The sequence below is a fragment of the Dermacentor silvarum genome, chromosome 4 (assembly GCF_013339745.2).
Source record: "Dermacentor silvarum isolate Dsil-2018 chromosome 4, BIME_Dsil_1.4, whole genome shotgun sequence".
Classification (NCBI taxonomy): Eukaryota; Metazoa; Arthropoda; class Arachnida; order Ixodida; family Ixodidae; genus Dermacentor; species Dermacentor silvarum.
The window spans coordinates 2,995,602-3,008,633 of record NC_051157.2 but is presented as its reverse complement, the minus strand read 5'-3'; the positions used below and the strand labels follow the sequence as shown (position 1 = coordinate 3,008,633).

Below are 13,032 nucleotides of genomic sequence, written 5' to 3'. Positions count from 1 at the left end.
GTTACCAGCTTGTTCGGAAGCTGCCGCCGCGTTAGCACTAGGTCTCTGATTTTGTACTGCTACATCCGACAACATGAACAAATCTGGGTAGTCAGACAAGCCCGTCGCCATTGTTTCCTCTAACTTCAGTATTCCCAGCTCTAAAATAAAACAGATAAAGACTCGCCGTGTTGCCGAATTCGAACCCCGTTGGTAGCGCCAAATGTGGGGGTCTTCCCCAACCCGTAGCCCGTATAATCGCAGCTACGTAGGGTTCGGGCGCATAAGGCAACAAGCGAGACAATTCAACAACGTTTATTGCTGCGAGCAATAAGAAACACTTGCAGAGGGAAGTCCGCTCTGTAATAAGGAATAAATAGGCTTGCCTCGTTGCGTGTCGAAATCACAGAAGCGAGGTCACTCACGGGTTGCAGCGGGTATATCGGGCAGGTCAGGTGTCAAAGCACACAAACGTTCCGAACGCCGTTTTTGGCTCAATTTTCTTAGGAAAAAAAGGCAAGCGTTAGAATGGGGTAAATACCGTAATTGATAAAAATAGGGCAGGCCGAAAATTGGCGTTTTCGATGGGAAATGACGTGTGTTCAACGGATTCACTGTCCCGTAAGCTCTGCCGAGACAGACACTGCCAGTAAAGAGTCACTATTGGGATCATTCTAAGGGTCAGATGCATGCATGCTCACTGGTCATTTAAGTTATCCGGTGAAAACCAATTTTAGGATCGAAATAACGAAAGTTTGGGCCCATAAGGATGCATGGGCGCTGGCCGGGACCTTTGGTCGAGATCGAATTAACTGAAAAATTGAATTAAGTGAAGTCGAATCAATAGAAGTCTACTGCATTCTTCCTAACTATTGTGACTGCGATACTGGTCTGCCTTTTGTGAAGTTTGCACACAATTCCTCTCGACACGACTCTGCAGGGTTTCATCCATTTTATCCTCTGTATCGACGAGACAGGACACTACCTTTTGATACAATTCTTCCGGCTGCTCTCGACTCGATGACGGAATACACCTGCCTTCACAACGTCCATTTCCCATTTCCCCCCTGATGACACGATCCTCCTCTGCACCCCATAACGGCTCATTGGTCTTCCGGAAAAGCTGCTTCCACACTACTTTGGCACCTATTGCAAATTGAAGCAACTAACTGATGTCTCATATGAAATCGTGCCTCGTGATGCCAGCATGGCTTAAGCCTCTCTCTGATGTAGTAAACTCAAGCCAAATCACTCAGGATAAGCAAGCTCCAGGACAGCGAAGCTTCCGCTGCTGGGGGTCATGTCACCGGACGCAGCAAGATAAACTAAGGACAGCACCGAAGATGACAAAGCAGACTGATCGCGCAGATTTGGGCCATCATCTTATAAACCGCGCAACCATTGTAAATAACCTGCAAATATATCTCTCTCTTCTCCCTATAATAATAATTAAGATAGAATTCCAGACAACTTGAACATTTCTTCAATGTGAGAGATATAAAGTACTTGACCTGAAGCACTACGCAGACATTCCATTGATAAAATAGTTTCCATACCTTCACACAAGAACCGAGTTGTAATCAATGCTGGCATATTAATGTTGCCTTTAAAGAATAGACCATACGGAACATGTGCATTACAGCAGGTAACATTATTATTATGTAATAAGAGTCAACTCCCAAGCATATGCCTCAACTGGTTTTCTCACACACAATTTGTCAGCACAAAAGCGTATTTGTAAATTTTCTGATAGTTGATTCAATATTCAGCTTCCCTTATTTTTTTCTTTTTTTTTTTCGTAATTTGATTTGAAAGCTGCCAGTGATAATCAGACACCACAAATGCTACAAGAAGGAAAGTGCAATCGAGGATGGCAGAGAACTTGGTGGCATGATAAATGTGCAGACACAGGGCGGTTAATTGGAGGGAGAGTCCAGCAACAAACTTGAAGGTTCCAGCAGGTGAGCACAAGTAGGAGGAGGACGAACGCTCGACAAAGCTTTATTTCAAGACAATGCCACAAATCACTGCCATGAATGAGCAGAAAACATGAAACAGAAAAAAATGAACATAAATAAATTACACAGCAAGGAACATGTGCATAGCGTCATATTTGTAGTGTCTGGTTTAAATATTCCAACACTTTATAAATAAGTTCTGTGACAAATTTTGAGTACCGTATATACTTGTGCAAGAGCTGCTCTCATGTAAGGGCCACACCCCAACTTTGGAGGACAAAATTTTTTGGGGAAAATTCAAAGCATTTTGTTGGAAAGCGAAGGTTACTTTCGTTGCTACTAGATGATGCTAGACGATTTTCCATTGGCGCCACTCAGGCCGGTGCTGCCACATCATTATTTCTTTGTGTGGCACGCCATCTTGGCTGTATTGGTAGTGTTTCAGACAGATCGGTGGTATAGCACGCCGATGAGGTGAGCTCTTCCGGGAGCGATGAAGGCGAGAGAGAAATTGAGTGATAATAAAAACATTTATTACCATGTCATTTGTGCCTCTCTTACACTCTGCTACAGTTGCGGAAACAGTAGGAACCTTTAGCAAGCTGTCGTCAGCCTGATTCATGTAAGGGCCGCACCCAGCCAAGATTCTAGATAAAAAAAGTGTGGCCCTTACACGAGTATATATGGTAAGTGAAGCTGAGAAAATAAAAACATGTTTAACTTTGCAGGAAAACTTACCTTTCGCATTTTTTATTTTATTTCAAATTACTGCAAGGCAAGACTGTAGTAGTTCTGTTTAGCTGTTTTAGGTCAGAGTCTGTTTAGCCTTGAAGCCTTGACATTTATGTATGGCTTGTGCAGCGAGAAGAGGTTGGTTTCATGAACGATTCTTTTGTATAGTCCCTTATTTACCCGATGCTTTTTTAACCTCACATGGTAATGCACCTTTGTACTAAAAAGGCTTTCTTTAGCTTGTGGGAAACCTCGGGTCCCATGACCGCCACATGCGCAGCGAACGTCGCGTCAGACGCATGCGCGCTAGGGAGAGTTGGGAGAGGGGAAACTTTCTTTCCGCGGGTGGCGCACGGGAATCGCAAGCGCTATCAACGCCACCGGGTTGGTCACGTGAGATCCCGCTGACATCGCCCGAGGCTCACTGGTCCCCAGCAAGCGGCGACGGCGGAAGTCTCCGCAGCTGCTCCCGTATTCCTGCATGTGGTTAGTCAACCACGTTCTTGCCGCGGCAATCACCACGGCCGCTCGTATTCCCCCAGTTGGTAAGTGGATGCCCTTTTTTATCTAGTGTATTAATCTCTTCGAGGGAACCCTCAGCCATGTCGACTATAGCTAGCAGGCCTGCTCGAAGTGTTAGTTGCAGTCGTAATAAATGCTTTCCGAGTGTACACGTGGTTGTCGTCTATTGTGCCCTAGAGCTTGTACTGGACCACGGTTGATGGGCAAGCATGCGCCAACCGCGGGGCTCGGTGTGTCAAGAAAGAGAGCCGCGGGCAATCCCCCCCATATCCTGACAAGCTGTTGACTAACTAGTCATGTGAAGATGTGCAAAGCACATCGAGTTAAAGCCTGTATCTTCTCATATTTTCCAAGATGTGTGCTTCCAAGATGTGTGCACTGAAGCAGGCATCGCATGTATTGCAAAAGTGCGAAAGTCACCTGGGCTGGGCTACAAAGTGCCATTTTCTGTCTGGAGGCGGCTGTGGTCTGGGAGCTCCCATTCGGTCAGTAACCAAGGCACTGTGGTCTAGAAGCAGGAGCAGTTCACGATGAGGATCACCCTCAGGTAGAGAGGCCAACATGGAAACGCTTTCAGCCTAAAAGAAAGGTGCTTAATTGTAGGCAAATAGGACTAAAAGGAATTACATGCAGTCAGCAAACACTGGTATGGTGCCTGGGCATCTCGTTAATTGTTTTGCAAAAAACAGCTTCACACATGAGCAAAAGTATAGGTAGGGAACATGGGTTTCACATACAAAAACAGGAACAAAAGCCTGTGCGCGTGGCTTTACATTTATAGATGCTTTTCACTGACTAAGTTCTTTTCATTAGAAAAGAGATGGCATTTGCGGCGTGCCCATCCATTTCTTGCCTCAAGACCATCTGTGGCGCCCAGTCACGGCGACTGCCACGTTCCGATAGGGGTGGATTGCAAAACACTGTAGTGCTTAGATTTAGGTGCAAATTAAAGAACCCCAGGTGGTCAATATGAATCCCCCACTACGTCATGTTATCTCACTGCCTGTGTGCTGCTTAGGCAACCCATAATTCAGGTTCTCCCGCCTAAAACCACAGGGCAGCATGGAACAGTTGCAAAACAGAGAGAATGCAGGCGTCGATATCAGCATCAGACGTAGCGGTCGGGTCTTCAACTGGGTAGCGAGAGAGGCAGTCTGCGTCCTGGTGTTGGCGTCCTGACTTGTATGTCACTGTTGTGGGGATTGAGGGAGGCGCCGGTGCCATTGTGCGGGCTCTGCCATCCCTCGCTTTCGTTCCCCGCTCGCCCGCGCCGCCTAACCGGTTCCCGCGGTGGCGCTGCGCACGCGGTGGTTAGCGGTGAGGGCGGGGCGCTGACGTCACGTGACCGCGCATTTTTCGGCTGCTAGCGGCGGAGCGTGCCTCGGGACTTCTCTCCTGGACCAGCGCACGGTACGTTCATGCTTTCCTCTCGTCCGCCGTCACCTTTGTGACTAGGACTGGAGCTCGCGCACGGTGCCTTTGCCCGTGCGGGGAGCGCGTACTTTGTGCTGATCCTTTCCCGACGCTAAGCCGACGAGCGGTGCCATTAGTGCTCGCGCGAGGTCGTACCTCGCCGAGCCGCACTTGCCGAAAGCCTAAGCCGAAGGATATTGCCCTTGCTCTCGCGAGTTGACCCATTGGTTATCGCCAGTGCAAGTAGCATAGCCGCCGGGACTTTTCCTAGCTGCGTGTCCCGGCTTGAGCCTGTGCTCTCGCCGCGACGTGCTATAGGCGCCTGTTATTGTATTTTCGCCCTGGTGCGGGACCCCTTTGGCTGCCCTCCGTGCGGGTGATTATGCAGTGCTGGTGCCAACGGTTTCAGTAAACGGTTTCCGTCAACTCGGGGCTTTACTGTGTTTTTGCGTGCGTCGCTCGGTAGCCCCTTGCGGCCTCTCGAGCTCGTGCGCGAGCGGTGCTGGAGGCGACGGCTGACGCGGCCCTGTGGCTCGATAAGCTCGAACCCACGGTGGTTGGTCTCCTGTGAGACACCAAGAACCCACACTGTGTAGGTATATTCTTGTAGTCGGAATGTATTCATTGTGGAGATGGGTTTGCACGAGGCTTACCCTACGAGCGACGGTCAGGAAAGGGCACGACGCTCCTCCACTCAGTAACGCACAAAGGCGCAACGGTAGGGTTCGTCGACTTTCCGACACGGCGCAGAGAAGGCTCCGGTGCGACACCAGCCTGTGCTCGGGGCAGGGAAAGACCCGCGAACGCACCGGCAGAGCGGTGTGGCTCGGACGCAGCACATGGCACCGTGAACGACGCTCGGGGTAAAGTGAGGCCAGCGAGCGTATTCGTGCCGGCATCTAAGCAGGGTGGCTCCTATGCGACACACGGGGTACTCTGCTGCGCTCGGGACAAATAGGCGCCAGCAAGCGGAAACAGCACATCGGAGGGGCTAGTAGACACCTGCTCTGTGCGCGTCTCAAACAGCTGAGGAAACACGAAACTGGCATGGCTAGGACTAGCGTACACATCCGAGCGGTCATCACCAAAGGGCTGTCCAAAGAAGGGATCGCCCCCGGTGGCTGAAAGCAGAGGGTCGCCGAGGCAAACGTACCTCATGCTGTCGGTGTCATCCGCGTCGAAGGGCATTATATCCGTAGCACGGGGGTAAAGCAGGAACGAGGGCCGTGAAGGGGGCCTGCTCTGACGCCATGCCAAAACCATGTAGGGCGCCAGTTATGTGGAGATGGGTTTGCACGAGGTTTACCCTACGAGCGACGGTCAGGAAAGGGAACGACGCTCCTCCACTCCGTAATGCAGAGAGGCGCTACGGCAGGGTTCGTTGACTCTCCGACATGGCGCAGAGAAGGCTCCGCAGTTAGATCGCCAATAAACACGGGTTTATTCACCCAAGAAACAGCACAGTGCGACAGTCACGGCGCTTAGGGGCCAAGGCTCACCGCAAGACCAATTGAGTACGCGCGCCCGCTGCGGTAGGGCTAACCGGGTAGCGCGAGAATGAGGAGTCGCAAGAACAAAGGTCTCATGTAACCACGTTGTTGCGGGCCTGTGAGCATCTGCGTGGTGAGGAAGCGCTCAGCGGACGAGAGCTCGGGTGGAGAGGGTGCCCGGGGGCCGCCACGCAGGAGGCCAATCAGGGAGCGTCCCGGTGATGTGTTCTCGCGGGGCAAGTCCAATCCCGGGGAGGAGAAGCATGGTTTGCGCGGGTAAGTAGGTCCGGCGCGCTAGCCATGTCCACCATGTTGCCATTACGGCGGCGGTCCCGGAGATCGAGCTAAGCACCACGCGCGAGCTGGGGGACGAGGCGCGGGAAGGCACCTCGATCCCCACATCGTGTAGTCAGAGGGCCTAACGACCTAGACGGCCAGTAGGATCCTTGAGCGATGAAAGCCAACTGAGTGCATGATGGTCTGTGATTACTAAGAAAGTATCACCATATAAATATGGCCGTAAATTTGAAACTGCTCAGACGAGAGCAAGACATTCGCACTCAGTAATCGAATAGTTGTGCTCTGCGGTTGCCAAGAGCCGACTAACATAGGCTATAACACAGTCGTGTCCTTGTTGGCATTGCACTAAGACGGCTCCGATCCCATAACCACTTGCATCGGTCGAGACCTCTGTAGGTGCGGACGGGTCAAATTGGCCAAGAGTGGATTGGTGAGAATTGTGATAAGGCATGAAAACGCGTCAGCCTTGTGGGTTCTTGGTGTCTCACTAGGGTCGGCTAGCCACTTGGCCAATGGGCCGATAACGAGCGTCTCCCTGCGCGATGCGCTGGGTCGAAAAGCGTCCCTGCGCATGCGTTTTGGTCAGTGCTGTGCTGCGCAGCACAGGATGCCCGCCTCCCGTGCGTGTAGGGATCGAGCGCGCACGCGCTCAGCTCCCAAACACACCCGCTTGCAGCCACAAAGGCCGCTTGGCCGGGTTGTTGCCATTGGGGAAACGGCTCAGGCCCTCTCCACGCGCAGCTCGGCTCAAGGGCCTTGCTGGCGGGCGGCGGTGGGCGATAGGCACGCGCGGCGATAATGTCACCTTGAATGCGCTTTGCCTCGGTGGCTAATTCCTCCAGATTTCGGAAGCAGCCGCCACGCAGGTACACCGAAAAGGTCAAATGTGCCTGCCTGATCACCCATTCGACGCGTTCCTCGTTCGAGGCATTGGGCTCGGCGACTAACAAAAGGTCTTCCATCGCCCATACGTACTCCTGAAGCGACTCATCAGGAGCCTGTGAACGTAGCCCAAGCTTTCGCCGCATCCTACTCTCGTAGTCAGCGGGTAGGAATTCACGCAGGAATGCCGCACGGAACTCCTCGAAGGTTGTTGCACGGTGTCCGGAAAGCCTGCACCACCTAGCCGCCGTGTCAGTAGGTGCAACAGGGACGACGCGTCCGAGCACATCCTGATCATTCAAACCCAGAGCTCTCTGGTAGCATGCGAGGGAGTAACAGTAGTCCCTGGCACTGAGCAGGTCACCGTATCCGCTGTAGGTCGGGACTGCCAACCGTACAGCGGGGTAAGCGCATTTCTGAACAGCCGACAGCGTTTTAACTGCCCCAGAGAGCGCCTGGATCATTTCGGCGACGTTATGGAACAGCGTCTGTGCGCCTGCTCCAAAGGGAGCCGTTGGTGCGTTAGCGGCGCGATCGAGCAAGGATGAACTGACGTCCAGCTCGATCAGTGGCGCGGTTTCCACAGGGATACCGGCCGGCGCACCGCCGTCCCCAGAGCAAAACAGGCTGCTAGCGGGGTCCACCTGCTGTCGTTCACAGCTGCCACTTGAGGCAGCTATACGTGAATTGCTTAGGCCGCTTGCAGCCAGCGTTGACAAAACAGGTGTGTGCTCGATCGGTGTGCCACTGGGCGCCACCGAGTGTACTCCAAAGGGAGACGTATGAGCGAAATTCGTGGTCGCTGTGATGTAATCCCCACAGGGGGCCGCGGCATTCCACTGGTTTTGGCTGTTCAATTGAGAAGCAGCCAACGGGGAAAAGTCGGAGAGGGCTAAGGCCCCGTTTCCGCGCTGCGCTCCGTTTACTCCCGAAGGAGTCAATGATCGGGAGCGCTGCGACATTGCACTGCTTTGCATTCCAAAGGGAGACGTGGCAGACGAATATGCCCATGTGCACTGTTCGAAGAGGGCTCTGGCCCCGTTTTCAAACAACGCTACTGCTCCAAAGGAAGCTGGTACGTAGCGCCTCGAGTTGCCGTCCCCACAGGGGGTCGTTACAAGCGAGGGTGCAGGAGTGCGCTGCTCAAGGGGGGCCCTGGCCCCGTTCTTGAGCAACGCGGCGTCTGCTAGCACTAACAAAGGACAAAGGTCACTTCGCCTAGCAGACATAGCGCGGCGAGTCCAATTCGCTAAGGCGTATTGACTCGGCTAAGTACAGACAAAGGCTTAATAAGCCTTTGAATCCGGGTTGGGCGCCAGTGTGGGGTTCTTGGTGTCTCACAGGAGACCAACCACCGCGGGTTCGAGCTTAGCGAGCCACAGGGCCGCGTCAGCCATCGCCTCCAGCACCACTCGCGCGCGAGCTCAGAGGCCGCAAGGGGCTACCAAGCGACGCACACACAAAAACACAGTAAAGCCCTGAGTTGACGGAAACCGTTTACTGAAACCGTCGGCACCAGCACTGCACAAACGCCCGCGCGGCGGGGAGCCAAAGCGGTCCCGCACCAGGGCGAAGATACAATAATAGCACGTCGCAGCGCAAGCACAGGTTCAAGCTGGGACACACTGCTAGAAAAAGTCCCGGCAGCTATGCTACTTGCTCTGGCGATAACCAATGGGTCAACTCGCGAGAGCTCGGGCAATATCATTCGGCTTAGGCTTCAGCAAGTGTGGCTCGGCGGGGTACGACCTCGCGCGAGCACTAATGGCACCGCTCGTCGGCTTAGCGTCGGGAAAAGGATCAGCACAAAGTACGCGCTCCCCGCACGGGCAAAGGCACCGTGCGCAACCTCCAGTCCTAGTCACAAAGGTGTCGGCGGACGAGAGGAAAGCATGTACGTACCGTGCGCTGGTCCCGGAGAGAAGAGAAAGCCACGCTCCGCCGCTAGCAGCCGAAACGCGGCCGCCTCGTGACGTCAGCGCCCCGCCCTCAGTGCAACTGCCGCGTGCGCAGCGCCACCGCGGGAACGGGTTACGCGGGACGGGGAAAAGCCAGGACGACAGAAAAGGTGAAGCCCCGCGCTATGGCGCCGGCGCAACCCTCAATCCCCACAGCCTTCGGGGGGCCTCACGTAAAACGCATGTCTTCCTTCAGAAACTCAGTGAGCAGGCGAGCAATTGCTGCGAAATCTTGCACGAACCGTCTGAAATAAGAACACAGTCCGACAATACTGCGGACGTCTTTGACAGACTGAGGTACAGGAAAAGCCGTTAGTGCTCGAACCTTCTCCGGGTCTGGTTGTACACTGGAAGCATCGACGAGATGGCCTAGCACTGTAATCTGTCGGCACCCAAAGTGGCACTTCGATGGGTTTAATTGGAGCCCAGCCTTGTGGAAGACGTCAAGGATAACTGCGACGCGCTCAAGGTGCGTCTCAAATGTAGGAGAAAGCACAAGGACGTTGTCGAGGTAACAAAGGCAAGTTGACCATTTGAAACCTTGAAGCAGAGAGTCCATCATCCGTTCAAACGTGGTATAGACCGGAAGGCATAACCTTGAATTGGTAGAGGCCATCTGGAGTGATGAAAGCGGTCTTTTCTTGGTCTTGCTCATCTACGGAAATCTACCAATAACGAGATCAAAGGTCTATGGATGAAAAGTATTTGGCACCGTGAGGTGCAAAATACTTTTCATCCGTACAATCAAGAGCGTCGTCGATTCGTGGTAAAGGGTAAACGTCCTCTTCAGTGATTCGGTTTAGGTGGCCGAATTCAATGCAGAAACACCACGTGCCATCTTTCTTTTTCACGAGCACGACCGGCGACGCACAAGGGCTTGACGAGGGCTCAACAATGCCTTTGGCGGGCATCTTGTTCACTTCCTGCTAAATAACTTGCCGCTCTGCCGTGGACACGAGATACAGTCGACGGTGAATGGGAACAGCATCACCAGTGTTTATCCAATGCTTAACAAGGGACCTCTGACTCGGTCGTTGATTGTCAGTGTCAAATATGTCGCGGTAGGAAAGCAAAAGGCGATATAGGGCAGCTGCTTGGTTAGGTGTGAGGTCCGCAGCTGCCATGGGACGTAATGTGGCATCGAGGTTCATGGCATCCTGCGGGTAATCTGGAGGATCTGGAGACGCGTCGGCTGCAAAAGCAGTGACGTGGTCGTCTGTGCAAACCCATCTCCACCAGTTCTGAGAATTCATTCCAAGTGGATACGCCTTGCGAACTCAGCGGCTATAATTCTTAGATTGAAAGACGTTCTGTAAAACAATTATTTTATAGTTAATTAGTGTAATTATGTTATTTATTCAATTAGGCATTTTGATTTCTTATGCAAGTAATGGCCGCCTTATGGAGTTGTTTAGATCAAGGATTATAATTGTGCTATCGGCCACAGGCAATTTATAAAAATTTGGTGCAGCTAAAATGAAACACCCTGCATAATGAACTACTGATATAATGACCGCTATTCGTGATACTATCGAGTTTGTTATAAACAATGTTCGACTGTAAACTGTGGGGTCTTAAAAGTCTCACAGCAGTGTCTCACAGAAATATTAACAAAACAGTCAGCTGCTGGCGCGGGACAGGGTCCAAGGTGCGAAGGGGAAATGGCGCATAAAGTTACATGGCTATGGCAGTGGTGGAAGACGCAGGAGTTTCAAGGAAGGCTTGGTTACGGGAACGGGATCGCCGTTGCAGGTACATCGGAGTTCTTGCCTTCGTGGTGGTGGCGGTCCCGAATTCCAGCTGGACGGGGCAGGACACTGCCAGGTCAGCTGGCCACACCGCCGTAGCCAAGATGAAAGAGGCAACCACAACCGTGGCTGCAAGGCGTTTGCAAGGCGTTTGCACGGTGACGGCGGAGCCGGTTCTCTTGGCCTGACGTCAGAGAGTCAGTGACCCCGACAACCTTCAGTGTCCACGGCAATTCAATGCAGCAGTTGGTGCGTCTTCTGGTTGCTTCAATGAGCAACAAGCGCCACCCATGCACATGCACACACACACGCATGCACACACTTTCCTCTCGGTTTTTCTCCATGGCTGCGCCACACTCCCAAACACCGCAATGCTCATCGCCATTCACAACGCGCCGCGGCATAAAAGGCGCGAAGCGTCCTACGCACCCCACCCCCCCGCACCAACGAGTCAAAGGGACCATTATCCCCCCCTCCCCCCCCACCATTGACAACAGTGCAAATCACCAACCCCCTTCTTGCCAAATAAAAAAAATACAGGAAAAAGAAAAGACCAAGAAAAACAAAAATGTTCAACGTCTATGTGCAAGAAAAAATATATATACGTAATGAATTAAGCTATAGAAACTGTACGCGCAAAAATTCAACACACTTTCAAATGTTTACAATATATAATTACCCTCAGCATGCGTACCCAAGAAAAAAAAAGGGGAAAAAATGCACACTGTTTGTGCGATTGAGGGATGTGCTGGCGCCATTGTGCGAGCTTCCCCTGTTTGCCGTCCCCCGCCTTTCCCCGCCCGCTCCCAACCGGTTTCAGCGGTGGCGCTCCACTCGCAGTGGTTTGCAGTGAGGCCGGGGCGCTGATGTCACGCGCGGCCGCCTTCGGTTGCGAATTACTGAGCGTGGGCCTCTTATCTTCAGGACCAGCTCAAGGTACGTACACGCTTTCCTCTCGTCCGCCGACACCTTTGTGACTAGGACTGGAGCTCGCGCACGGTGCCTTTGCCCGTGCAGGGAGCGCGTACTTTGTGCTGATCCTTTTCCTGACGTTAAGCCGAGGAGCAGTGCCTAGTGCACGCGCGAGGTCATACCACGCCAAGCCGCACTTGCCGAAAGCCAAAGGAGATTGCCTAAGATCGCGAGTTGATTCATTGGTTATCGCCAGAAAAAGTGGCATAGCCGCCGGAACTTTTCCTAGCGGCGTGTCCCAGCTTGAGCCTGTGCTCTCGTCGTGACGTGCTATAGGCGCTTGTTATTGTATTTTCGCCCTTGGTGCGGGGACCCCTTTGGTTCCTCGCTGCGCGGGCGTTTGTGCAGTGCTGGTGCTGACGGATTCAATAAACGGTTTTCGTTAACTCTGGGCATTATTGTGTTTATGCGTGCGTCGCTCGGTAGCCCCTTGCGGCCTGAGCTCGCGCGCAGCGGTGCTGGAGGCGACGACTGCCCCAGCCCTGTGGCTCACTAAGCTCGAACCCGCATTAGTTGGTCTCCTGTGAGACACCAAGAACCCACATGTTTAAATACTAGATCAACAACATTTGCAATAAGCTAGGCTGGGGCCAGCTTCTTTTCATGCACTGGCTGTAAAGAAGCTAGCCCACTGAGGCTACACATGATACAAGGGCCTTCGGTTACACCCATCAAGAATTTCTCTCTTTTGGCTGTTAACTGGGCACAGCTTGCATCTAACCGGTGGGTCGCTGCCTGTGTCTATGTTGTAAACCCCCAGGGACGTGCAACCTGGAAGAGTGGTAAAAATATGGTTATGGTCTGCAAGCATGTTATTAGGTTTCTGCTTCTGCTCATCCCGAAGGTTCTATAGACTACACTCACCACTCTCAGTGGTATTGTGGCATACATCCTGCACATCTGCAAAAAGTGCCTGTAGGGACCTGGCCACATTTTCATCAGGCTCTTGACCTTGCTTATCGCATTGCAACGCTGTCTAACATACTGACAGGGGTCGGTGTCCAGCATCCGATGCACATGGTCGCTTCGGTGCCTTTTTAAATTTGACGAGCCCAAATGGGTCAGAGTGCGGTCACCA

The 13,032-nt window shown here is 52.7% G+C and overlaps 1 protein-coding gene across 2 annotated transcripts in view; it reads right to left on the bottom strand.

The window, feature by feature from the left end:
* The window catches only part of LOC125945148 (transmembrane protein KIAA1109 homolog), a 303,684-nt gene that overhangs the window by 186,777 nt on the left and 103,875 nt on the right, over window positions 1–13,032 (bottom strand). For both annotated transcript variants that reach the window (XM_049666733.1, XM_049666732.1), the window contains exon 12: window positions 3,612–3,769. In XM_049666733.1, the coding sequence (XP_049522690.1) occupies window positions 3,612–3,769 (158 nt within the window). The remainder of the gene's footprint in view (window positions 1–3,611; window positions 3,770–13,032) is intronic.